At 36.3% G+C, this 27,120-nt stretch overlaps 1 protein-coding gene across 4 annotated transcripts in view; it reads right to left on the bottom strand.

The window, feature by feature from the left end:
- The window catches only part of SS18 (SS18 subunit of BAF chromatin remodeling complex), a 72,743-nt gene extending 45,833 nt beyond the window's left edge, over positions 1–26,910 (bottom strand). Inside the window, exons 1-3 of one of the 4 annotated variants that reach the window (XM_077974669.1) lie at positions 26,668–26,910; positions 23,059–23,135; positions 13,391–13,475 (exon numbers count right to left, since the gene is read on the bottom strand). In XM_077974669.1, the coding sequence (XP_077830795.1) occupies positions 13,391–13,475; positions 23,059–23,135 (162 nt within the window). In that variant the 5' untranslated portion in view covers positions 26,668–26,910. 4 annotated transcript variants of the gene reach the window in all.
- Between the last annotated feature and the right edge of the window lie 210 nt (positions 26,911–27,120).

Raw genomic sequence — 27,120 nt, 5'->3', positions numbered from 1 at the left:
GGAATAAATCTAACAAGAGATGTGCAATACCTCTACACTGAAATATTGTTGAGAGAAAGAGTTCACAAAATGGAAGGATATGCTATCTTTGTTGACTGGAAGATTTATTAATAATACTGTAGAGGATAATCAGTTTCCCTGATGCTGACCTCAAAATTCCATGCAATCCCAATAAAAATTCCACAAACTTTTTGCAGACTCACAAGCCGATTCTAAATTTTGCATGAAAATGCAAAGGACCCAGAATGGCCAAGAAAATCTTGAGGAAGAACACTAGAATATACATACATTTATCATAAGCTACAATAAATAAGACATAATTAGTACAACGACAAACAGACCAACAGAACAGAGAATTAAGAAGCAACCCACATATATAGTCACAACAAAACAACTTACATCTAATGGTTAAAGAATGATCTTTCCAATAAATGGTGCTGGATCAACTATCACATGGACAAAAATGAACCTTGAGTCCTATCTCACATTATATACAAATTTAATTTGCAATGGGTCATGAATAAACAAACTTATACAACAAAATATACATGTATCTTCATATCATCATGACTATGACATAGGAAAATATTTCTCAAACAGGATACAGAATTATCTCTTCAAAATATTGATAAATTGGACTTCATTTAAATTAGAAACTATTCATCAGACACCACTGAGAATAAAAAGACACAATTTTCAAACTGGGAGATACCTGCAATATATATAGCCAACAAAAGACTTGTTCCAGAATATATAAAGAACGCCTACAAATCCATATATATGTATATATATATGACTATTTTAAAATTTTAAGCCCATTTTTAAATTGAGTTCAGTCTACATACACAGAACTCAATTTAAAAATGGGCAGAAAAAGGATATTTGGAAAATCTTTTGGGGATAAACACTGTTACCTTGATTATAGTGGTGATTACATGGATTTGTCAAAAACTCATCTAACTATATACTTAAAATGAATGGATTCTATTGTATGTGAATTATACCTCATATCACTTTTTCCCTGAGCACCAGAATTATAAAGTCCCCACTGTCTGCTCCAACATTTTCAGATATTCTTCCTTCATAATACTTACTACAGCTATAATTTCAAATGTGTAATGATTTAAGGTCTGTCTTCCCCGTTACAGGTTTAAGTTCTGTAAGGACTGCGCCCATGATTATATTTGCTTATTACTGGAGCCCCCAATCATCTAGTAGCAAATAGAAGAACTCAGTAAGTATTTGTTGAATGAAAAGAGATTGTGCAATAAGAACACCTCAAGATTTAAATTAGGAGGCAGTATCATTCTGCCAACTTTCATGTGTTTTAATTATCAAAATTGCCTACTCCACCTTCACATCTCCACTTGGAATTCTATCAGACACGAAATCTCTGATACTTCCCCTCACCCTCAAGTCGCCTTATCCATATTCTCAGTGATGGTAATTCCATCTTTCCAGTTGCCCTTCTGAAAACCATGGAGTCATCCCTAACGTCTAAGGGACATTCTTTCGGTTCCCTAGTATTTTTGCAAGCTACTTTCGCTGATTTTAATATAGTTCTGGAAATCTGCGTGCGCACGCGCACACACACACACACACACACACACACACACACTTCTGTTCTTCACAGTAAGATATATCTAATCTCTTTACCTATCTGGACTCAATTAGTCTTCTGAATTTTATATATACTGTCCAGCAAACAGTGAACGTCATTTTTTTTCCCTAAGATACTTGAAAAAGAAGGTAGGCAATGATGTTGGTAAAACGCTCCCTATAATATCAATTCAGAAAAATGTGCCCCCATAGACAAATTTTCTATGAAATACAGGAATACTGCCTTTGTGGAACTTTCCACAATCCTTAATGGCAGAAGTAATCACATCTTCTGCTGTTTCAAATGTACTCTGAACACAAAGTATTTCTAAAATAGCACGTTATACTGTAGAATAACTATTGAGTTGTCTTTCAATTATATAATTTTTTGGTATATAAAAAGTTTTGTTATACATTCTTAAAGGAATCAATTATCTTTCTCTATAGTTTTCTCTTTTGCTTTTATTCTCAACACAGCCTTCCTCACTTCAATATCAGAGAGATACAGATGTCTTAATTTGCACTAAAACTCACAAAAATAAACACTTCTGAGACATTTCACTCATAGTCTTGCTTCCTGTTTTTAATATCAAAATGTTTTAACTAGACACCTTTAATTGTGCAGCACCATGCTAGGTACCACTGAAAGAAAAACACTTGGACACCAAGCTATGGCAGGTGGAGGAAAGGGGAGAACTCTGAGATGACCACCAAGCTTCTGACTAAGAGAACTATGTGTTTATAATACTACTTGAGACAGAAAATATGAAAATACTGGCTGTGAACTTTTTCCCCCTTTTTATAGCAGGGAAAAACAGAGGGGGAACTGAGGAGAAATGAGTTTTGTCCATATTGTTTTGAGAGGCCTGTGGAATGTCCAAATGGATATGTATATTGGAAGCTGGATTCATGGCTCATACTCATAAAAAAGATCTATATTTGGTAACCATCAATGTTTAGATGGAACACCTGAAGTCAAGAATATAGGAAACCATGAGTATGGATAAAATCTCCCAGGAAGAGTGCATATAATGAGAAAATGTTCAATAATGGAATAGCAACATTTAATGCACATGGTAAAAATGATGAGCTGAGCAGCCAGAAAGAGAAAAAGATAACTATCATGGACACTAAAGAATAAGTTTCAAAGGAGAAAATAGTCAGTATTATCATGCTTACCAAAAAGACCAGTGGTCCCCAACCTTTTTGGCACCAGGGACTGATTTTGTAGAAGGCAATTTTTCCACTGATGGTGGCCGGGTGGTGGGAGGGGCGGCGAGGGATGATTTCAGGATAAAACTGCTCCACCTCAGATCATCAGGCATTAGATTATCATAAGGAGCACGTAACTTAGATCCCTTGCATGCACAGTTCACAACAGGGTTCACCTTCCTGAGAATCTAACGCTGCCACTGATCTAACAGGAGGCAGAGCTCAGACGGTAATGCTCTCTCACCTACCGCTAACCTCCTGCTTTGCGGCCCAGTTCCTAATAGGCCACAGACTCATATGAGGCCATGACCTAGGGTTTGGGGACCCCTGAAATAAGACAACATTACCCTGTTTATCGAACACTTAAAACATTATTAAAATATCAAAATTTAAGAAAAGTTATTTCCATAACTTTAAATGAGAATATAGATGCTTTTTTTTTTTTTTACTGTAATTAAAAAAACAAGGTACAGAACAGTGTACATGGCAAGGTTCTACTTGTGTAGAAAAGAGCAAGGTATGTATTTATATTGGCTTTTACTGCATAAAAAGCAGGTGGAAGACAGAGGTTGACAGTAGGTTTTTGCATGGCTTTTTGTAGTCCTTGGTGTTCTAACCATAGCAAAGTTACCTATGGTAAAAATTTAGTAAATGTTACAAATGTAATATAACCTGCTAATCTTCAAAATGTTCCACAGCTCTAAGGATGTGTTCCTTCACCTTACTTGAATCACACCTGTAAAAAGGAAACTCTATAAGACCAAATTTTAGTCAGAGAAGTACCTTAACAGATGCTCTGCCAGGACAGCTGCTGAACCTGAAGACTAATATTATCACTTTTACTAAAGCGTGTGGAAGAAACAGCTAATCACACGCTACCCAAGGGCTCTGCTCAGAACGTCAAATATGATGTTACCAAAAAAAATGCAACTTAATTTCAAACAATATATAAAATATAAGACTACATAACTTCAACCAACTTTTATTAACAGGTCAGACTTTTATTCTTTGTACAGATATCTTTGTAAAAATACTTACAAAAATTTTAAGTATATATTTAAATAAATTTAAAATTCAAGAAGTGTATTTGGCTAAACTGGGGATATTTCAAACTCAGTACTCATAATGAATTAAGTAAAAACAAGATAAGGAATTCCAATCAGCTTTCAGCCTTCTTTTAAAATCAAGACATGCTTTTATGTACTCAACTTAGTGGATGGCATCACCATCAGTCAAGTCTCCAAACACTCTCTTCTACTCTTTATATCTACTCAGTAACTGAATCCTGTTAGTTCTACTTCAAATACTCCAGAACCTAATGCCCCTTTCCATCGATATCCTCCAATGTGTACCTATATCTTTATCATCATCATCACCAATATTCACTGAGTACCTTTACATGCTGGACACCATGAACTGTTTTACTGCATTCTAATAAAATATATAATAGGTATTATCTTTCTTATATTGTAAAAATGATTCATGTTAAATAATATCAAGTGAAGCTGACACCACAGAAACAGGAATTACATTTTTCTGAAATCCTCAAAATGTCACTGGATACTCCCTTTGAAAGTCAGAGAAATTTAAGGTTCTTTATACCTAACTGTACATTAGAATTACCTAAGAAGCTTTTGAAATACTGTGACAGGTCTGCCACAAAGACCTACCAAAGGAAAAAAAAAAAAAAGAAAGAAATACTGTGACAGGGCCCTCAGCCCAGATCGATTAAGTTACTGGAAGTTTTTAAAAGTTTTCCACATAATTCTAATGTGTAGCCAAGGCTGAGAAACACTAGACTATATGATTATCTAGGTTCTTTCTAGCTTAAAAATGTTTGATTATACAGAAATACTTTCAGACTGTGTGCCTTAAAATGAACTACCACAATAGAAAGAACTATTTTCTCCCCAAGTTTTTCTCAAAGAAAAATTAATGAATAAAAACTTTTCTTGATTGAAATTGTTCTCTCATAATTCTTTGCTAAACAAATGGTGCCTACCACTTTGTATATGCTAATATTAGATAATAAAAAATAAATTAACAATAACTAACATGAAATCAAAACTTAGAAATGCCATCTCTTCAAAGTATGTTTGAGAAGGAAAAATCTGCATACACAAAAAAATAGCCACACTTTCTATTGGTAAAACTGTTCCTAGGTGGGGGCAGGGATGAGGACTGAAAAATGACCTATTGGGTACAGTGTTCCTTGCTGGGGGTAATGGGTGCACTAAAAGCTCAGACTTCACCACTACACAAGAAATTCACGTAACAAAACTGCACCTGTACCCACAAACCTATAAAAATAAATTTAAAATGGTTCCTAATTATGAAAAGAATTATGTCAATAGTTTGTTGTTTCAGAAATTAAACACCAACTCTGAGAACCAACATTTAAATGATGCCTGCAAGGTTTGCCAAGAATAGAGTAATAGAGGCCCTATCTATCTACACTAAATGGAGCCAAAGCAGTGCTCATTTTGAATTGTCAGCTTTTTATAAATTCTATGTCTATTTCTCTGCCATCTTGGCTGTTAAGTAACACTGCATGTATATATGTCTGTTTATAGAACAACTTCTCCCATTTTTGCTATTTGCTGCCTCCTGGCTTAAAATTAAGAAAATAAGTCAGTTAAAATGTGTGTAAGGTGAAGAGTAAGTTTGTTATAAAGTTATAATGCTTTGTCATCAAGAAAAAAGACACAAGGCTGAAACTAAGAAGCGAAATGCCTAAGTGTTAGTGCACTGGCATTAGAAGTTATTTTCCTCCTTTTATTCTCAGTGTTTAGATTCTTGACTTTTAGATTCTAGCTAGTGCTCGATCTTGGCCAGTTCCAGACACATGAAATAGAACTATAAATAAATAATTCTTCTCTTTAGAGGACATGAGAAAAAACTGAAAGATAAACTTACATATAATTATGAACACATTTCTAATTACCACCCTATTCAACTGAAATGAAGTGAAAAACCCCATTCTAGAAAACTTAAGTAAAATCATCCTAAAACATAACAGTTCTTTTTCAGACTCAAATATCTCAAACTATAGTTAGTAACACCCCATCAGCAAAGAGCAAAAAATATTTTTAAAACGCCAGAGCAGATCTAAAAAAGAACTTATAGAAATTCTAGAAATAGAAAAATATATATGAGGAACTCAAGGGATAGGTATAACAGATTAGGCCCAGTGAAAAATGAACTGGAAAACTGGTCAGAAAAAAATATACCTAGAATGATAAATGGTTGGAAAAGTCTAGAGGGATTAAGAAACATAAGGATACAGTTACAAGGTCTAGTCTAAGTTTAACTGGAGTCTTATGGAAGAATTATTTGCTTGAAGAGATAATGACTGAAAACTTCCAAAACCGATGAAAGACATGAACCTACAGATTTCAGAAATCTCAACAGACACCAAGCAGGATAATTAAAAAGAAATCTTCCAATATCTAACTACAGTGTGAGAAAAAGAAAATTTAATTTAAAAAAAGAAACCCACAGCTAAACATAACTAAAACTGCTAAAAATCGTAGACAAAGCAAAACTCTTAAATGCAGTCAAATAAATAATTACCTTCAAAATATCAACAATTACATTGATAGCTGAATTTTCAATAGATACAAGACAGAAAACAATGCAAGGATAAATGTAATGTGCTAATGGTAAACAACAACTAACCTAGTATCTGTCCTTGGAAAATATCTTCTAAGAATCATAGTGAGCCAGGTGTGGTGGCTCATGCCTATAATCCCAGAACTTTGGGAGGCCAAGGCAGGAGAATCACTCGAGGCCCGGAGTTTAAGACTAGCCCGGGCAATATAATAAGATCCCATTTCTCCAAAAAATACAAAAATTAGTCATACATGACGGTATATGTCTGTGGTCCTAGCTTCTCAGGAGGCTATGGCAGGAAGACTTCTTGAGTCCAGAAGTTCGAAGCTGCAGTGAGCTATGACCATGCCACTACACTCCAGCCTGGGTGACAGAGCGAAACACTGTCTCCAGAGGAAAAAAAAAAAAAGACTGATGATGAAATAAAGGCATTTTCAGACCCAAACCAAACCACAACAAAAATACTGAAGGTATGTCTCACCAGCAAAGCAGTGCTAAAGGAAATACTAAAGTATGTTCTTTAGGAGGTGGAAAAAAAAGTGATTTAAGCTAGAAGGTCATAAATGAAGAGAGGAACAGAAAGCATCAGAAATGGTAAGTAACTATGTGAATGAATCTAATGAATACTGATTTCAAAAAAAAAACAGTAATAACAACCACTTGTGGGTAAACATACAGACACTTAAAATACATGACAACAACAATGAAAAGGTCATTGAGGGAAGGAACAGAAATGAAGTATCTGATGGTCCTTTGGGATGTATGTTATAATCTATACAGTAACCAATAAAATACCACCAAATATGTAAGATTTCCCAACTATAAAGAAAAAAAAAGGAATAATAAAAAAAAAATTAATTATTGGCCGGGCACAGTGTCTCACACCTGCAATCCCAGCCCTTTGATAGCTAGACTGAGTTTAAAAAAAAAAATCTACATCCTACTCATAATATTGTATCTCTAACACAAGAAAACAGAAAGGAGAATACCATGGAAACACTAAAGAAAGCTTATTTAGCTATGCTAGTACCAGACAAAGTAGACTTTAAAAGCATTACTAGAGATAACAAGGGATAATTCATAATGATGTTACAGGTGGGGCGCAGCACTTTGGGAGGCCGAGGCAGGCGGATTATGAGGTCAGGAGACCAAGACCATCCTGGCTAACATGGTGCAACCCCTTCTCTATTAAAAATACAAAAAATTAGCCAGGTGTGGTGGCGGGTGACTGTAGTCCCAGCTACTCAAGAGGCTGAGGCAGGAGAATGGCGTGAACCCAAGAGGCAGAGCTTGCAGTGAGCAGAGATCACGCCACTGCACTCCAGCCTGGGCAACAGAGCGAGACTCCATCTCAAAAAAAAAAAAAAAAAAAAGAGCTACAAGGAAAATCAGTTAATCCACAATTTGACTTGTATATTTTAAACATACATCTCTCAGTACTTGATGAACAAACAAACAAAACATTGGAAAGGCAAAAAAAAAAAAAAAAATTTCATTAAGGCTAGAGGATTCAAACAAGATTAACACACTTGACCTAACCTAATAGACATATATAGAACTCTGCACTCGGTGGCTAGACAATACATATTCTTTTTAAACACACATGAAACATTTGTAAAAACTGACCATATGCTGGACCTTAAAACAAATCTCAACAAATTCCAAAGAACTCAAACCGTAAAATGTTATGTAACCACAATGCAATAAAGCCAGAAATGAAGAAAATAAAATACCCATGTTTGGAAATTAAGAAATATATTTTTATCAACCAATGCATTAAAAAATAATTATGAAAATTAGAAAAGATTAAATAAATGTAAATATACTACCTATCAGAACTATGATTAGAGGAAAACTTATGCCCATTTTAAATGCATTAGAAAGCTGAAAATTGATGAAAGAGGCATTCATCTAAAACTCAGAAAAAAAGCAAAATATACCAAAAGAAAGTAAAAGGAAGAAAATCATAAAAGACCAGAAATTAATCATAAACAAAAACATACATAAGGTGACCAAGGGCAAAACTATTTCCATAATAATAAGATGAGGTTTGCCTTTTATGCTAAGTTCACATTTATAATGATGGTACAAAAGCAATAGTGGATATAATTGCTGGAATCTCATTATAAATCAAGGCAATGACATCAAACTATTATTAGTCAGTGTATTACTGACTGCCCCACACTTGCAGTTGAAGAAAGAAAAAGATAGTTTCAATTAAAAATGTACTTGATGAAGCAGTAAAAATTATTTAGTAAATTCTCCATGTCTTGTAAATAAATATTCAGTGACAAAATGGGAAAATAATAAACATTATCTGTCACAAAGTAAAATAATCAAGAAAAAGCAGTTTGTGATTGAGTTGCCAGCTGAACTAGGCACCGTTTTCACAGAACACCATTTTTACTTGAAAGAACAATTGTTAACTATATTTATCCAGGTGTGGGTATTTGGCAGACATCTTCTCAAAAACAAACAGTGAGCGAGAAAATCAACTGATAACATCTGTTGCCAAGATCAAATTTGAATTTTCAAGCAAGAATTTAGAACATGCAAACTTATCTATCACCTTGAGCTTGACAGTATCCCCATACTTAGGCACTTTTCTGATGAGATTAGAAGTGATTTTAACCAATGTAGTCTTTGGTATCACACAAAAAAATATGTTAATGTTTGGAAGAACTGTTTAACTCAGTAAACTTATACTTTCCAAATCACCAAAGCATGATGTTATAAAATTATACATGAGCAAAAATCTGTTCAAAGTGTAATAAAGACCAATGGGCTTAAATGTACCAGAATAAGAAAAATATAATGATACAATTTAAGATTCCATACCGCAACTAACCTTAAAAAAAAAATTTTAAAAAGTATTGAGATCTGCTGTAATATCAAACAAGGTTATGCACAAAAATCTGAAAAGGCTATTAAAATATTCTTCCCCTTTCTAACTACATGTCTGTGTGAGACTGCATTTTCTTCTTCTACTACAACCAAAACAAGATACTACAATAGACTGAATGCAGAGGTAGATGTGAAAATATAGTGTCTTCTATTAAGCCAGACATTTAACAGAAACTTGTAAAAATGTAACATGATGCCATTCATCTCACAAAGATAGTTATTTTTCCTTTAAAGAATGTTATTTATATTGACATGCAATAAGTTTATTATTTTTAACAAACTAATTTTTTAAATTTGTTTTAATTTCACAACTGAGAAAAATTTATAATTTATATTAACAATATAACTCACATCAAGCTCTTTTAAGTCCTCAATAATTTTTTTTTTTTTTTTTTTTTTTTTGAGACGGAGTCTCGCTGTGTCGCCCAGGCTGGAGTGCAGTGGCCGGATCTCAGCTCACTGCAAGCTCTGCCTCCCGGGTTTTTACGCCATTCTCCTGCCTCAGCCTCCCGAGTAGCCGGGACTACAGGCGCCCGCCACCTCGCCCGGCTAGTTTTTTGTATTTTTTAGTAGAGACGGGGTTTCACCGTGTTAGACAGGATGGTCTCGAACTCCTGACCTCGTGATCCGCCCATCTCGGCCTCCCAAAGTGCTGGGATTACAGGCTTGAGCCACCGCGCCCGGCCCCTCAATAATTTTTAAGAATGTAACAGGGTTCTGAGACCAAAAGGTTTGAAAAATGCTGCAACAGAGCACAATCAAAACCAAAAGTTGATTCTTTGAAAAGACTTAAAAAACCCATAATAAACACCTGGCAAGAGTGATCAAAAAATATTTTAAAGAAGTCACAAACAATGACATTAAAAAGAAAATTATCACTACAGATAGTGCTAACATTATGAAAATAGGATTGTTTCAAGAGCTTCATGCTAATTAATGTTCAAATTTATTAAAATGCTAAAAACCACAACTTACCAAAATAGGAAATTTATAAAATATAGAAATTGTCATATAACAAATAAATAAGTAAATAAAAACTTCCTTGCAAAGAAAATTTCAGATTCAGATGGCTTTTCTAAAGAATTATACCAATCATTTAACAAAGAAATAAATATTATGTAAATTCTTCTGGATAAGAAAAAGTAGAAAATTCTCCAGCTCCTTTTATAAAGCTAGCATAGCCTCAAAATAAAAACCAGATGAAGGCATTATAAGAAAGGAAAATTACAGGTCAATTACACCCATGAACAAAGATGCAAAAATCCTAACCAAAATTTTAACAAACTGAATATAGCAATTTCTTTAAAAACACCATGACCAAGTGGGTCATCAACAAGTAGGCTAATTACAAGAATGCAAGATTGACTGAGCATTAAAAGTATATCAGTATATTTTACCACATTAACAGATTAAAGAAGAATCTTATGATCATCTCATTTGATGCAATAAAAGTACTTGATAAAATTTAACGTCCATTTAAAATATAAATTTTTACTTTGCACACCAGAAACAGAAAGGAGCTTCCTTAATCTGACGAAAGTTATCTACAAAACACTACGGCAAACATCATACTTAATGGTCAAACAGTGAAAGCTTTCCCTTTGAGATCAGGAACAAGACAAGGATGTCCTCTATCACCACTTCTATTCAGGAATGTACTGGAGGTCCTAGCCAGAGAAGTAAGGCAAGAAAAAGAAATAAAAGGTGTAAGGATTGACAAGAAAGAAACAAAACTGATTATTCACAAATGATATGATCGTGAATACAGAAAACTGAAAGCATCTACAGAAAAACATAGAAGAGCTGAACAAGAATGTGAGATTCAAATCAATTGCATTTCCATGTGAACAGCAAATGCAGTTAGAAAATAAAACTTAAAAAACAAACACTCGATTTAAAGTGGCCTCAAAAAATATAAAGTATTAAATATCTAGCAGTAAGCCCAATGAGAGAGGTGCAAATCATCTATAGGGAAAAATCATAAAACTTCATTGACAGACATTAAAGGACTAAATAAATGAAAATATATGCAGTGCTCACGATTTGGAAGACTCAATTTTGTAAAGATACCAAGTCTTCCCAAACTGATTTACAGTTAAGGTAATCTGAATGAAAATCCCTACAGGATTACGTGTATGTGTATATAACTTGACATACTGATGCCTAAGTGTATACGGAAATGCAAAGAACCAACAGCCAAGATATTCTTGAAAAAAAAAAAAAAAGGAGTAAGAACTTCTTGAATATATATTAAGTACGACGAGAGTGGAATTCATACAAACAGACCAAGGAAACGATATAAACAGATCAGACACAGACGCACATATATATGGACATCTGATACAACATATATTGCATGACAAAAAAATATACTGTGTTTCGTTTTTCCAAGAAATAATGATGGGACAAAAAACTACCCACATTGAAACAAATGAAACTGAACCTATTCCTCACATCATTCACGAAAATAAATTCTACCTAGCTGGTAACCAAGTTCATGACAATTGCCACATGAAGAACTATTTCAAGTTCAAAACAAAATGTACTGATCAAAATATCCCCCAGTGGGATGTATCTTAGGGACAGGCATTTTATTGTTAGTGGTAATTTTGGTATCATTACATTGTTCGATGTTTTATACAAAGTAGTATAAAGCAAATCACAAAAACAAAGAAGCTATGAAATACTTGAGTTATGTCAGAGGGACACAGGAGCCAAATGACGAGGCTTCCATTGATCAGAGAAACAAAATTTCAACATAACAAAGAATGACTGCAAGGGATTTAAACATTAAAAATCCAAAAATGTATTAAGTTCAGATAATAAAAACAAAAATATTAAAATGGTAACCTACACAGGTTGCTAGAGACTCACTCATTCTGAAATTGATAAAGGGAAAGAATCTAGTGTTTATCATGCGTGACTTTTCCATGGGGACTCTCTAGTTTCAGGATAACCAAATATTTAATGAAAGGAAGTTTCTCTCTTTAAAATAATTACAGCTAATAAATGCAGGAGGGATTATAAAATTAGAAATTCACCATTCTGTGATCCCAAAGTGAAATACAGGTTCTGGTCCATGAGCACCAATGACTATTAAAACTATTAAGTGATAGGTAGACAGGGAACTTCATAATGGATTGATCAGGCTGGTATCAAGTATACCCACTAATCAATTGTAACATTACTAAAAATGGAACGACCCAATATGTTCTTCCTGATCTGATATTATGGGAAATACAAAGCACCACCAACAAAATACTCTTACCAAAAATCTAAACCTCACTAAGTCTCTCTAATTACTAGTTTACATGAAATAAGAGAAACAAAGGAACACGTTAAAAGACCATGAGAATACAATTAGCCAAATCCAGAATGTTAAAAATTCTACACAACCTATGACCCAGTTCCTTTAACAAATAAATGAAGATTTAAAAAGATAAAATGATACAGATTAAAAGAGACTAAGACACATATCAACCAATGTACTATGTGTACCTTGTTTGAATTCTGAGGCAAACAACTATTTAAAAATTTAGAGTTTTTTAAATCACTTCTCGGCCTTTTGGCTAAGATCAAGTGTAAAACATTTAGGTTTGTTTTAGGTAACAGACAAAAATTGAAAGCAGATTGAACATTATAAGACAGAAAGAAATTATGGTTAACTTAGTTGGGTAAGAGAATAGTCCTGTCTGCTAGAGACGCATATGGAAATACAGTATTTACTGGTCAAACTGTAAGATGTCTGGGACTTGCTGTGAAATACTTCAGATTTACTAACAAATTACTTGTGCATTTAAAAATTAAAATAAATAGGTAGGTAGGTAGGTGGACAGGTAAATGAATAACTTTCTCAGGGACAGAATCAATTTTAGGTGAATTCAAATTAAATATAAAACCATAAAGCAAAATAATAAAGCTTTTAGATAACATAGAATACTTTCATATTCTCAGAGTAAAGCAGGATTTACTAAACAAAACTTAAAAATCATTGAACAAAAATATGCCATACCGTAAGTAACTATAAAGATTGTCTACTTCACACGATTTTAAAGGTACTTACTGCTGGTAAAAGAGACTGCATATTTTGATTAGAATCTGCTATTGTAGCAAGGTACACCAAGTTTGTGTGCAACATCTGCTGATACCTATTAAAACAAAACAAATATCAATATTAAAAAATAATTTTCTTCCTATCTGCCTAAGTACAAACAGCATTGTAATCATTTCTAAAGTTTCATTAAAAATTTGTTACCTGAACATCAATAGCACTTCAATTTTTCCTATGCTGTACAAGTTCCAAATAACAAATATTTAAATATAATGAGCTCAGAGATCTTACCATGTATGTTAAATAGTATTATAATTATTTTATATGCATATATATCTCAATTCACAAACCAATACTATGAGGTAGGAGCTCTTTTCTCCATTTTACAGAAGAGAAACTAATGTTCAGAGAGGCTGATAACTTGTACATGATTGCACAGCTAGTAGATGGAATAACTGACATATGTAATAGGTCCATACTAGTACATTGAGTTTTTTTTTTTTAAAAAAAGAACTAAAATAAAGGAATCTAGTGAAATGTGCTTTTCCCAGCCGGGCACAGTGGCTCACACCTGTAATCCCAGTCCTTTGGAAGCCTGAGGTGGGCAGATCACTTGAGGTCAGGAGTTTGAGGTTGCAGTAACCCAGCTGCACTTTCCCTCAGTCTTTCTAATTGGCTGTCACTGTGGGGGCTCGGAGTAAAAGATCTGTGAAGAAGGCACATCTGTAGGTTTGTTTTCCTGAAGACCAGTGAGCCTCACCACGGACCAGGGGAGCTTTGTAAATGCCTGCATAAAATGTTTTCCTGGCTCACGCCTGTAATCCTAGTACTTTCGGAGGCCGAGGCGGGCAGATCACCTGAGGTCAGGAGTTCAAGACCAGCCTGGCCAACATGGTGAAACCCCGTCTCTACTAAAAATACAAAAATTAGCTGGGCATGGTGGTACACGCCTGTAATCCCAGCTACTCAGCTGAAGCAGGAGAACTGCCTGAACCCAGGAGGCAGAGGTTACAGTGAGCCGAGATCGTGCCACTGCGCTCCAGCCTGGGCAACAGAGTGAGACTCCATCTCAAAAAGAAAAAAAAAGAAATATGCTTATCCCTTTCCTTCAGCCATTTTCATTTTGCTAAAAACCTCAAACCCAAGTACGGTCAATATGTTCTGCCAAAATGTAGGAAAGGGGGTGGGAACCACACATTTTTTTCCTTTTCACTACTGTAGCAGTGACCAACAATTTATGCCCACTGTGTTTATACTACCCATCTATCAGGACTCAGCATATAAAGAAGGCAATGAATAGGCAATCTCCAACTACAGAAAAAAAGAGATACGCTAAAACAGGATAGAGGAAATGTTACACCAACAACACTCAATATTAACTTTAAGAAAATAAAACAAATTCTCATTATCAGCATTATGTGGTTAAACATGCTTATTGTAATCCTACCTACGAATTAGTTTAGCTAAGCTTCTCTTCACAATTTTAAAAAATTAACTGACAAAACCATATTAAAATTAGCAGTGACCCAATCACTAGTGTTTTGTCTCAGTGCAGGCATACAAGCCCCATGAGTACAAACTTAAAATCTACATCAAATTGTTAGGCTTTCTAAAATTTCATTTACTAAAAATGCTAAATACAAATTAAAACAATAAAAATAAGTTTATTCAGCTAAAGGGCTCTAATTCAGATTCCAAATTAATTCATTTTCTAAAATAGACACCATAAAAGTAATCCTAGTTTTTCTTTTGTTCGTTTTTGGTTTTTTTCATTTGTTTGTTTTTTTGAGACAAGGTCTCACTCTATCACCCAGGCTGAAGTGTGCAGTGGTGCAATCATGGCTCACTGCAGCCTTGACCTCCTGGGCTCAAGCAATCCTCCCACCTCAGATTCCCAAGTAGCTGGGTCCACAGGCGCATGCCACCACACACAGCTAAATTTTGTATTTTTAATAGACAGGGTTTTACCATGTTGCTCAGGCTGCTCTCAAACTCCTGAGTTCAAGCAATCGGCCAGCCTCAGACTCTCAAACTACTGGGATTACAGGCGTGAGCCACCGTACCTAGCCAAATCCTAGCATATTCTTTGCTACTTATTTTTTTCCTGCTACAAACAACAGGTTTCACAGCTTTTTTTTTTTTTTTTTTTTAAAGAAAGGAAATAACACTGTTTCTTGCTGACCTTAAAATAACACTTTCACAAACAAGGCCATGTTTTTATGCTTTGCCTCACATGGACGCTATGTTGTCCAATCAGACATGATACATCTCTGATAGCTAACTTTACATAAAATGGACAAAGAAATAATTATATTGTACTGAATTATACATAATGGTTAATTGTGTTGTTGACATTCTTCAACAGCACTAACAGGGACCACTAGCTGGAACTATTTCATTATTCCATAGAGATCTAGAAAGGAACTTAAAATATAGTGTTCCATATCTTGCCATTTTTTAAAAAACCAACCAGCCATTTTTAATTAGAACACATAACCTGTTTCAGTCTAGTCCTTCAAGTTTTCCTTTGCTTGAGTATTAGTATGGTTGCATGACATGAGATTTGCTGAGGACCACTAACCAAACCATACTAACAAATGTGGTTTATTCATGACCCTTTAAGAAAAAACTGTAGTATGCTGATTAGTACTTGACAAAGCCAGTGTGAAACTACTATTAAATCTAATCTGCCACACTCTTAAGGTCTCATATGTAAAATAATGGAGTTAAAGCAGGACTCTGAAGTTGCTTGCAGTTTTAAAATCTATAAACCCAGCATCTTTTATGAAGTAGTTTCATTTTAAGACATTTGCCCAACCTTCTCTCAACCATCAAATCTTTTCAATTTTTAATTGTGAAATAATTTTAAACTTACAGAAAAGTTTCAATAGTAAAAAGTCTCGTATATTTTTTCTTCCAGATTCTCTAATTGTTAGCATTTTACCACATTTTTCCTATCATCTCTAAATACACACAGCAATACACACACACATACACATGCACTCACTTTTTTCCAAAACCATTTGTGAGTCAGTGATACCCCATTACTCCTAATACTTCAGTACTGGCTTCCTCAAAACAAGGCTATTCCCTTATATAACAGGACAACCATCATGCTGAAATTAACATTGATATATTATCACTATTTAATCCACAGAATTCATTCAAATTTCTCCAATTGTCCTAATATCTCCAAATCATTTTCCCTCATATATGGAGGTAGATAAAAATGAAAAATTGTAATTGGCCTTTTCTAACTTCAATATGTTTATTTTCTGTAAAATTGCATTATTTTATAGCATTCATCAAATAAGCATATTCTTTTTTCTTCTTCTGAGACAGAATCTCACTGTCAGCTAGGCTGGAGTGCAGTGGCGCGATCTCGGCTCACTGTAATCTCTGCCTCCCGGGTTCAAGTGACTCTCCTGCCTCAGCCTTCCCAAGTAGTTGGGATTACAGGTATCCACCACCACGCCCAGCCAATTTTTGTACTTTTAGTAGAGACGGGGTTTCACCATATTGGCCAGGCTGGTCTTGAACTCCTGACCTCAGGTGATCTGCCCGCCTCGGCCTCTCAAAGTGCTGGGATTACAGGCTGAGTCACCACACTCAGCCCAATTAAGCATATTCTAAGATGATTGAAGTTTCAAAGACAAACATTAACAAAAAAGTAGTAAATACTCGTATTATTTTATAAGTTTGTATACAGGTCACCTAAAAAGCAATCAGCAAATACTCCAGGAGAATCTGGACTCAGCTAACAATAGTGAAATACTAAAAATGATATTAAATATATTTTCCTCAGAAACTTTGGATATTTTTATTCTATATATAGTTACGTTTCTCACTGAAACAGTTTACTTTCTTAATGTTTTATTCCTAAAACAGTATATGTTGTGCCGGGCACAGTGGCTTATACCTGTAATCTCAGCACTTTGGGAGGCTGAGGCAGGAGAATCACTTAAGCCCAGGAATTCAAGACAAGCTTGGGCAACAAAGTGAGACCCTACCTCTACAAAGAAGTGAAAAATTAGCTGGGCATGGTGGCATGCACCTGTAGTCCCAGCTACTTAGGAGGCTAAGGTGGGAGGGTCACTTGAGAACAGGAGGTTGAGGCTGCAGTGAGCCATTATCATACCACTTGCACTCCAGCTTGGGCAAAAGTGAGACCATATCACGAAAAACAAAAAAAAAATAAAATAAAATATTGTACGTTGATAGGAGGGAAAAAAGGAGTATATAAGCTAAGGGCTGTTATAAAACATATTCAGCATTTTATTTTTGATAACGGTACTGTCCTAGTAAATATGACAAATATTCTCAAATACCCATGATTATTAACCTATTAAAAGAGACAGTTCACCTTCCAAAGAGGCCACTAAGAGTAACTCATCAATTACTTTGAATAAAGTAAAATGGACACTATATTTGTTGACGTAATTACAAAATTAAGCTGAAAGTAATTTCATTTTATAAAATAAACCTTACCTAGAAGCTACGAATATTTATTAGACAACGGGAATACACTGTATAGAATAAAAGTTATCTTCCAAACTAGATTTAAACCTTAACTCTTTTAAATTACGATGAATGATGAACACTAATTTTTTTTGTTGTTTGAGATTTATGCAACTCCAGAATAGTTTGGACTCACCCTAAAATGCAAAAAATAAGAGCTGATTTAAGCAAACATAGGCTGATTTACAAAATGCTCAAATCAAATACCACAGTGAATCAGCAACACATTCTCACATGCATTACCAGAATTTAAAGGAAGAGGGTTCAGGCATATGGGCTCCACAAGCGATTCAGACCACTGACTCAAGAGTGTAATATTTGAATTTGTGTGTGTGTGCAGATAGCAGTGATAAAGCAACATACACAAAGGTACTACCAGTGAAAAGTCTTTGGGTAGTAAGAATATGGTATTCATTCTCTTATTTTTACATATTTTTGTTTTCTAATTTGCACATACTGCTTTCATAAAATAGTTATTTTTAATTAAAAAAAAAACACACAAAACACTGTTTCAGGCAAAGTTATCACATCTTAAAGAGTTGCTAAATTAAAAACTGGAGTATCAATTCCCAAATGGCTGTCATGTAACGTTTCTCTTTATTTTCCTTTTGCTTCTCCCACAATGAGAAACAAGAACACCTGTTAAGGTCAAGAGGAGTTGTTTTTCTCGTTACTCACAAACCAATACTGACAACTTGAGAAAGAAAGAATATCTGAAGAACAAAAGAATGAAATTAAATCCACCAAAAAGGGCAGAATTTAAGATTCTCCCTAAGTAAATTTAAGCCCCATTTGCTTAAATTGTTCACCAAGTATATGTAAGAAAAAGGTCTAATCCAATACGTAGAGAATGAGGGAAATGATCATATATACACTTGAAAAAGTTGAAAATATAAAGAAAACAGTGTAAACTTTTGCTGACTCAGTTGGTTCTAGACCTAAACATACACTATCCATGACATATACTACCCTTGGTTCTACGTGGAGTTCTTAAAAGCCAAAGGTAAAAATAATTTCAGTTATTCATCACTTAACAATGGGGACACATTCTGAGAAATGTGTTGTTAGGCGATTTCATATTGTTGTGCAAACATCATCAAGAGTACTTACACAAACCCAGATGGTATAGCTTACTACACACTGAGGCTATATAGTATAGCTTACTGCTCCTAGGCTACAAACCTGCAAAGCCTTTTACTGTACTGAATACTGTGGGCTGTACTGTAGTGAATGGTATTTGTATATCTACAATTATCTAAATAGAAAAGGTGCAGTAGAAATATGGTATTATAATCTTAGGGGTATTATAGTAGAAATATGGTATTTTAATCTTTCGGTCTGCTGTTGACCAAAATAGCATTAGGTCGTGAATGACTGTATTCTAATCAATGCCTCTAAGCTTTATCATTCCATGGCTGACTTGAGGAAGTGATCTCCTTATTACTGATGATTATCCACAGTTAAACCAAAGAAGTAGATTAAGTTAATTTTTTAAAGAACATTTTCAAATATATGGACAAGATTCATCTAAGTAATAATATATGTAACGGAAACAATCACATAAAATGCAAAACACACAAGAGATTAAACAGTAAGATAACCTAGCACTCAGATCTTAGTTTGTAAACATCATTCTCCAAAAACAGAATCAGGGCTTGGAGAAACGGGTGACTACCAACCTGCACAGGAAAAAAATCAGGAAGAACCTAGAACATTTTGTGGTATCAGAAAATAAGAAAATGCTCAAAAAATAATGAAGACATATCAAGAAGCCAGCCTGAGGGGCTCCCATTGGCCAAATCTGGAAGAATTAAAGAAAATAAATAATAAAGTCAGAGATTATAACCTACAAAATGCAGTAATAATGTTTAAGTCTATTTAGAGATAAATAAGTGAATGAAAGAATGAAGGAATAAAGGAATAGGAGAAGGACAAATTTCTTCCTCACAGTAGGACTTAAGTAAAACTAGAAGGAATGATACATTTAGTCATCATGGGTAACCACCTAAAGTGATAACTATTATAGGCAAAAATCATTGGATTTTTAGTGGATGCTAAAACTAGTGTGTTGAAGTATGATGAGAAACAATGTAAGTATGCCTCAAGGTATTAGATATGTATGAATTACAAGAAATAGCAACTTTATAGTGAACGAACTACAAAGTTATGATACCACCTTAGTTAAGATACCACCTTAACTAAGTCATCAAAGTTATCACCAATATTGGGACAAGCTACTAACATATGGCTACTGAGGATGCACTGTGAAGGACACAATATCACGTCAGTGGTACTCCTGCTAAAAGTGTATAGCGTGAATTTCATCATAGGAAACACCAGTCAAATCCTAAATGAGGGACATTCCACAAAACTACTGGTCTATACTATTCAATAATGTCAAAATCATGGAATATTTTTAAAAGACCCCCAGATTAAAGTATACTTAAGACACAAGACAACTAAACACAACACCAGATCCTGCACTGGACCCTGGACCAGAAAATATGCACTAACGGGACAACTGGCAAAATTCAAAAAAACCCTAAATATTAGATAATAGTATTGCACTCTTGATTTTAACAATCATACTCTGGTAATTTAAGAATATGTGCTTGTTTTTAGGAAATACACACTGAGATTATTAAAAGTAAGAGGGATTCATATCTGCAATTACTCTCAAATGTTTCTGAAAAACATTATGGGGGAGAAATGAATAAAAAAGCAAGTGGGCTATGTTATCGTACAAAAACTTCAGTACAGCGCATACAGGAATTCTTTGTACTATCTTTGAAATATTTTTGTAAGTCTGAAATTATTTCAAAACAAAAAGGCTTTTTGTTTTTTCTTGTAGTCGGTGTTAAGTAGAAACAGATCTCACTGTTGCCCAAGCTGTTCTCAAACCCATGTCGTCAAAGCAATCCTCCCACCTCAGCCTCCCAAAGTGCTGGGATTTCAGGCAAGAACCATCGTGCCTGGCCAAAACAAAAAGTTCTTTAAGACACCACTTTTCAGCAACTGGATGTGCAAAAATATTTTAAAGATGTCTAATATTCACTGCTCACAGGGATAGCTGAAAGCTAGGACTCTAAAAACCTGGCTGGGAGAAAGCAAACCAATACAATCTTTTTGCTGGCTAATCTGGCAACTTAGTATGGTCTTTAACCCAGTAATTCCATTTCTAAAACTGTAACCTACGTAAATATTAAAAACAGTATCTATCAACGTGTACGCATAAATAGGAACGCATATATGTAAATGCACAGAAAAATGTTTGGAAGGATACATACTAAAGCAACAGAAGCAGTTACCCTATGGAGGGGAAGAAGATAAGATAATAAGTGGCATGTAAAAGGTGACTTATCTCCACAAACTCACACTTTATAACTTTTTTTTTACAATGACCATATATGACTTTTTAAATTTAAAAATATTTTTAAACAAAGGGGAAAAAGTAATGGCAACCTGGAATTAAACAGCGGTTAAATCAAATGACAGCAAGAGACCAATACAATGTGAAAACCAAACAAAGCAAGGGCCAAGGTTGGTGGGAATTATCTGCCTGAGGATACACCAGTGAGGTCTCTAGGAAAGACAGATGCATCCCAAAACCCGGGTGAGAATAGTCAGCCCTCAGTATCCACAGATTCCACATCCATAGTTTAACCAACCATGCATTGAAAATATTCTGGAAAAAAAAAAAAATGGATGGTTGTGTCTGTATTGAACATGCAGACTTTTTTCTTATTATTCCCTAAACGATACAGTATAACAACTAGTTACGGAGTATTTACATTGTATTAGGTATTATGAGCAATCTAGAGATTATTTAAAGTTTACAGGAGGACGTGAGTAGGTTATATGCAAATCCTACACCATTTTATACCAGAGACACGGGCATCTTGGACTTTGGTATCCATGGGGAGTCCTGGAATCAATTCACCATGGATACCAAGGGTCAACTATATTCTACAGCTGTGTTGACCAATATAGCACCCACTAGACACAGTAAAATATGGCTAATCCAAAATGAGATGTGTTATTAAAGCAAGATGCACAATAGGTTTCCAAGACTTAGAACAACAAAAAAAAATGTAAAATATCTCAATATTTTTATGCTAATTGAATATTGAAATGATACTATTTTGGAACTAATGGGTTAAATGAAATGTATTACTAATATTAATTTCACCTGCTTTTTACTTGTTTACTGTGTCTACTAGAAAATTTAAAATCACACATGTGGCTCGCATTTGTATTTCTAATGGACAGTGCTGTTCTAAATACTTTTGATAATATATTCAACTCATTCTACCACATCAGATTCTATTAGGGCATATTATTTACTTCAGATACATAGCTTTAAGGTAGAAAGTTTGGTCCTTATGAATGACAATCAATTCTCTATTTATTAGATATAAGCTTTGTTTTCTCCACCACATACATGGATGCAACTCAATATCCTACATAAATGAAGATCTAACTTTTCCACAGATCAGACTACACATATATTTGAAGTCATTATTGTATCATGCAGGGTAAGAAGTCTAAGAAACGAAGTGATACCCAATCTCCTCCCAAAGAAAGATTTCTTTTATAAATTAACAAGTCACACAAAAGCTTGTACACAAATGTTCATAGCAATATTATTCATAATTAGTCAAAAGTACAAACAACACAAAAGGCTATCACCGATGGATAAATAAAATGTGGTACAGCTGCATAATGGAAAAAAATACTTGCCAATAAAAAGGAATGAGGTACTGAAACATGGTTCAACATGAATGAACCTCAGAAGTACTACGCAGAGTGAAAAATGTCAGTCAAAACTGACCACATAGTATATCAATCCATTTATATGAAATGTCACAACGGGCAAATTCACACAGAGAGTAGATTAGTGGTTGTCAGGGGGTGAGGGGCGGGGGGGTAGTGACTGCCAAAGGATACTCAGTTTCTTTTGGGGATGTTAAAAATGTTGTAAAACCGACTGACCTAATACCAGCACAACTCTATGAATATACTAGAAAACACTGAATTGTACACTTTAAAATAGGTGAATTGTATGGTATGTGAATTATTTCTCAATAAAGCTGTTAGTAAAAAGTAAAAAATTAACCAATACAAAAAATGAATTTAAAAAAAAAGTTTTTTATCAATCTTACTGAGAACACTCTGAGGTCTTTCCTTTATTCTGAGAGTCCATTATACACTGAATAAGATGGTTATTGTCATCCAACATCTGAAACAGAATTAGAAAAGGTTTAGCATAAAACTAGTGCATCAAGTAAAATAAAAAACTAGAAAATTCAGAGAGGGAGGGCATTAGTAAATACTGCTTGTACAAGAACTCTAAAGTGTATCCCTTAACAAAATACTGTCCCCCCCGCCAAACAATCATTACATATCATAAATCATTAAGCAAACATGGAAACATAAAAAAACAAAATTTCCTTAAAATGACTTTCTGTTAACGTTGCTACCCGCTGTTACAAAGTATTTTAAAATTCATTTTAATAATAAATATGATTTAAAGCAAGATTAGTGAATCAGCAGCTCTCTTGCATAAAATTTCATTACGTACTGTTTAAATCTCTTGTAAAATTATGCCATGCACAGTTCATATGGACAATGTTTTCAGTAACTGAGTTTTTTTCCCTTCAGATTTCTAGAAATATTGCATCTATACAGAAATTGAATCCTCTTGGGTCTTTTTAATATATACGATAGCTCACCACAAAAAAATCCTAATTTTACACCTTTGGAATGATACCATGTTTAATCAATAACGTTTTAATATTCCAATTATTCTCCCTCTGAATAAACAAGCCCAGAAACGAAAATCTGAATTCTTTTATATCAAACATTTAATTACCTCTGCTATCTGTAATAGAAGCTTTAGCCAATTAAGACTAAAGTTAAGAGTCCGAGTTGGCTTTTCATCATTCTAATGGTTTGGATTAGTAAAGAAAAATTCTGTACTTCTCCAGAATGAAATAAATACATGAAAACTTCAGCCCAGGAGTCTTGATGAAGTAACTGGCTAGTTTCCAAGTTTTATAACAGCATGGTTTTGTGATTCTCCAATTATGAGATAATAATTAAACATAGTAATTTCTATGCATGTATAATATTTGTTACAGACTTTATGAGTTTACTTCATAATTACGCTGTCTCAAAAGTTTAAGAGGAAAAAGATACCGATTTATCATTCCATCATCTTTTAACAATTCAAAGTAATCTTGGCTTTGAGGGTTAAATAATTCATCTAAGTAAAGTGGAGCTGAAGAAAGAGTACTGATTGTAGCAATTAAAAGGCCAGTTAGTTTCAGTGCCAGTTTTGCCATTTTGAGCAAGTCACTTAAGTTTTCAGAGGCTGATTCAGCTCCAAGATCAAGGGACTCAGGAGATGCTCCTCCAGAACCTGCCCCACCCTACCAGGATTCAAAAGTATTAGTACAATACCATAATCACTCTATCTCAATAAAAGGAACATCCATTTAACATTAACTGTCACTTTTTTTCTGCACGTGAATCACAATCTTCACTTACTGGGGGAAAAAAACCACTAACATGATCTACTAATAAATGCAGTTATTTCTTAGATAGAATCATTGTATGACCAAAAAAAGTCTTTAAAATGCACGAATCAAATCCTCAACCTAATGATTTCACAACTTATCTCCAGTATATTCCTCAAACTACTGAACGTCACCATTAAAATATGTGTCTCACATCTAATATCAATCTCTCCCATTGCAGAATAAGGAACTTAATTTGGAGCCCATGTTTCTGTTCAGCTGAGAATGGAAAAAAATTGATCACCATACTCGGAATTAATCATTATCCATGATAAATATCTTAAGACGTATGTAAGAGAAACTATAGAAAAAAGAAAAACTCTGGACTTTTCCTGTGTACAAAAATAAAAAAAGGTGAACCCCCCAGAAACGCAGTTTTGGGTAAGTGTGTACTTGGAGCTGTTTGCCAGGCTGTAGACTTAACTCAGAGTACTATATGAAAGCACTGCATTTCCAGGCACTGCCAAGCCCGTTTGTTCATAAAATAAAGCAACAGTTGGGCAAATGTCAAAAGCCACACTACGAAGAACCTGACAGTAAACAGAAACCGATTAGCACAATCTATGTGGTCTGAGTGGTACTAAAACTTGACCTTTTTTTCTATTTTGATCTTTGCTACACGGCATAAAACAAAACAAAAATATTTAAGGTAAACTGCTAAATATAGCAGCAACTTTTGAAAGCCTAGGTCAGTAAAATTTAGAATGCTGCCTTGCTAGTAGGCAACAAGGGGTAGAGGACAATAAAGAACCTTTGTGTTCCGACAGGCAGTAACACAGCAGCGACTGTAGCAGCACTATCCTTTAAAAAGGAGGCAGCTCCCTCTGTATTTATCACGACTTATATTAACTGGTTACGACAGAAGTCTCCACCACTAGACTGTAAGCTCCAGGAAGGCAGGGACCATGACTCACCACAGTCGCCTCAGCGCCTAAAATAGGCGCTCAATAAATACTTGCTGCAGAAGTAAATGAATAGGCGGCGATGTAGAAGGGAAGAGGCGGCTCTGGGGATAACCTCAGAGTCCATGGGGACCTTCCTTGCCCGCTCCTCAGACTCTACTAAGGTTCCCTCCAGCGTTCCCCAAGTTCTCCTGAGAGCTCCCAAACTCGGCTGAGTTTGCAGGGCAGCGACCTGCGCTCCGACTTCCCTCCGCCAGCAGCGGCCCGCGGTGGGGTCCGCACGAAGCAGCCGCGGCGCGCGGGGCGGGACGACGCCAAAGTAACTCCGGAGCAACGCGCGGGGCCCGGCCCGACACACGCCCTTCCCAGCGCGGCCGCCGCCGGGCGCACGCGCCCCGCCGCCCGAACGCCGCCCCATCCCTAGAGAAATCAGGCGGCGGCTGTTTGGGCTTTTGTGTCTGTAGAAAAGCGCGTAAACGCGCGAAAGACTCCGAGAAAAACCGGTTCACCCTCTTCCGCCACCAACTCAGGCACACGCCGCAGCCCCGGTTCCCACACACGGCTGCTTCCCAGCAGGCCCGCCTCCGCCTCCGCCCCTGGCCCGGCCCGGTCGACTCCGGGCCCGGCCCTTCCCCCCGTGTCCGTCTCTCCCAGAGGCGGGAAGGGCCTGGCATCCCCAACCCCGCGCGGTTTCACCTTCTGAATCGCAGCGGGAGTGATCTCCCCCTTGCCTCGCTGCCTAGGGGCTGCGAAAGCCACAGACATGTTGCCGCCGTCACCACTATCAGCAAGTCCGGAGCGCTCCGGGTGAACGGCAAACTGGGGGAGAGACGCCGGCCTCTCGGGCTGAACCACCTCGGGAATGCGGGAAGGGGGGATGCTCCAGGGCCAAGCGGACGGCCGGCGGGGCAGGCCTGAAGGAGGCACTCTGGCCCAGGGACGTCTCGTTTCTGCGCACTCTGGGGGACCCGCAGCCCCGGCCGAACTTTCTTGACCGTCCTCGCATCCCCCGACCTCTCCTTGTGGGCACCCCCTGGCCTTTCGCGCTAATGGTAGAGTCGCGCCCTAGTCCTCCCTCCGCTTCAGCGATTCAGGAAATGGTCCCGCCGCCGCGGGAGAGGGAGAGGCTGGGGCAGCCCCTGTCACAGGAAATGCGAGCGGCTCGAGCCGGCCCGCCCCCTTCGCGCGGTTGCAACTTGCCTCCCCCGCCGCGCTCTGAAGCGTCTCCCCGACTGCGTTGCGGAGCGTGCCCTAGACCTAGTTCAGTTGTTCCAACTTCATCCTTACTTACGCCTCCTGGCAAGAAGTCGCTGCCCCGAAATGTCCGGGCAGCCCGGAGAGGGGAGGAAGGTCAGCACTCGGGAGTTCGTGCCAATCCGTGGAGCATCTGCCGAGATAGGACAGAGGTGGAAGGATAAGGTGAACGCGGATTCGCTGGTTTAAATGGCTCGGCTACGCCCCAAATGCGCACCTCCGAGTCCACAGTCTCGCACGCACGCACAAAGTCGTGCATAACAATTGGAAAGTAACCCTGACCCGAAACCGGGACACCAAGGTTGTGTCCAGTGCTCGGGGGCAATCGGCCAACTTGGCTGGAGCGGACAGAGAAGAGCTCGCCTCGTGGTACAAACCCTTAGCAGGAAAGTGGGTCGATTTCGTCTGACTTGGCTCTTTGGAATTAAGTTGTGAAACAGGGCATCCTCACTCTCTGTTTTTTAAGAGTGCTTAGTGCCTTGTAAATTAG

Source organism: Macaca mulatta, chromosome 18, assembly GCF_049350105.2.
Source record: "Macaca mulatta isolate MMU2019108-1 chromosome 18, T2T-MMU8v2.0, whole genome shotgun sequence".
NCBI classification, from domain to species: Eukaryota; Metazoa; Chordata; class Mammalia; order Primates; family Cercopithecidae; genus Macaca; species Macaca mulatta.
This window is presented reverse-complemented; position numbering and strand designations above follow the sequence as displayed.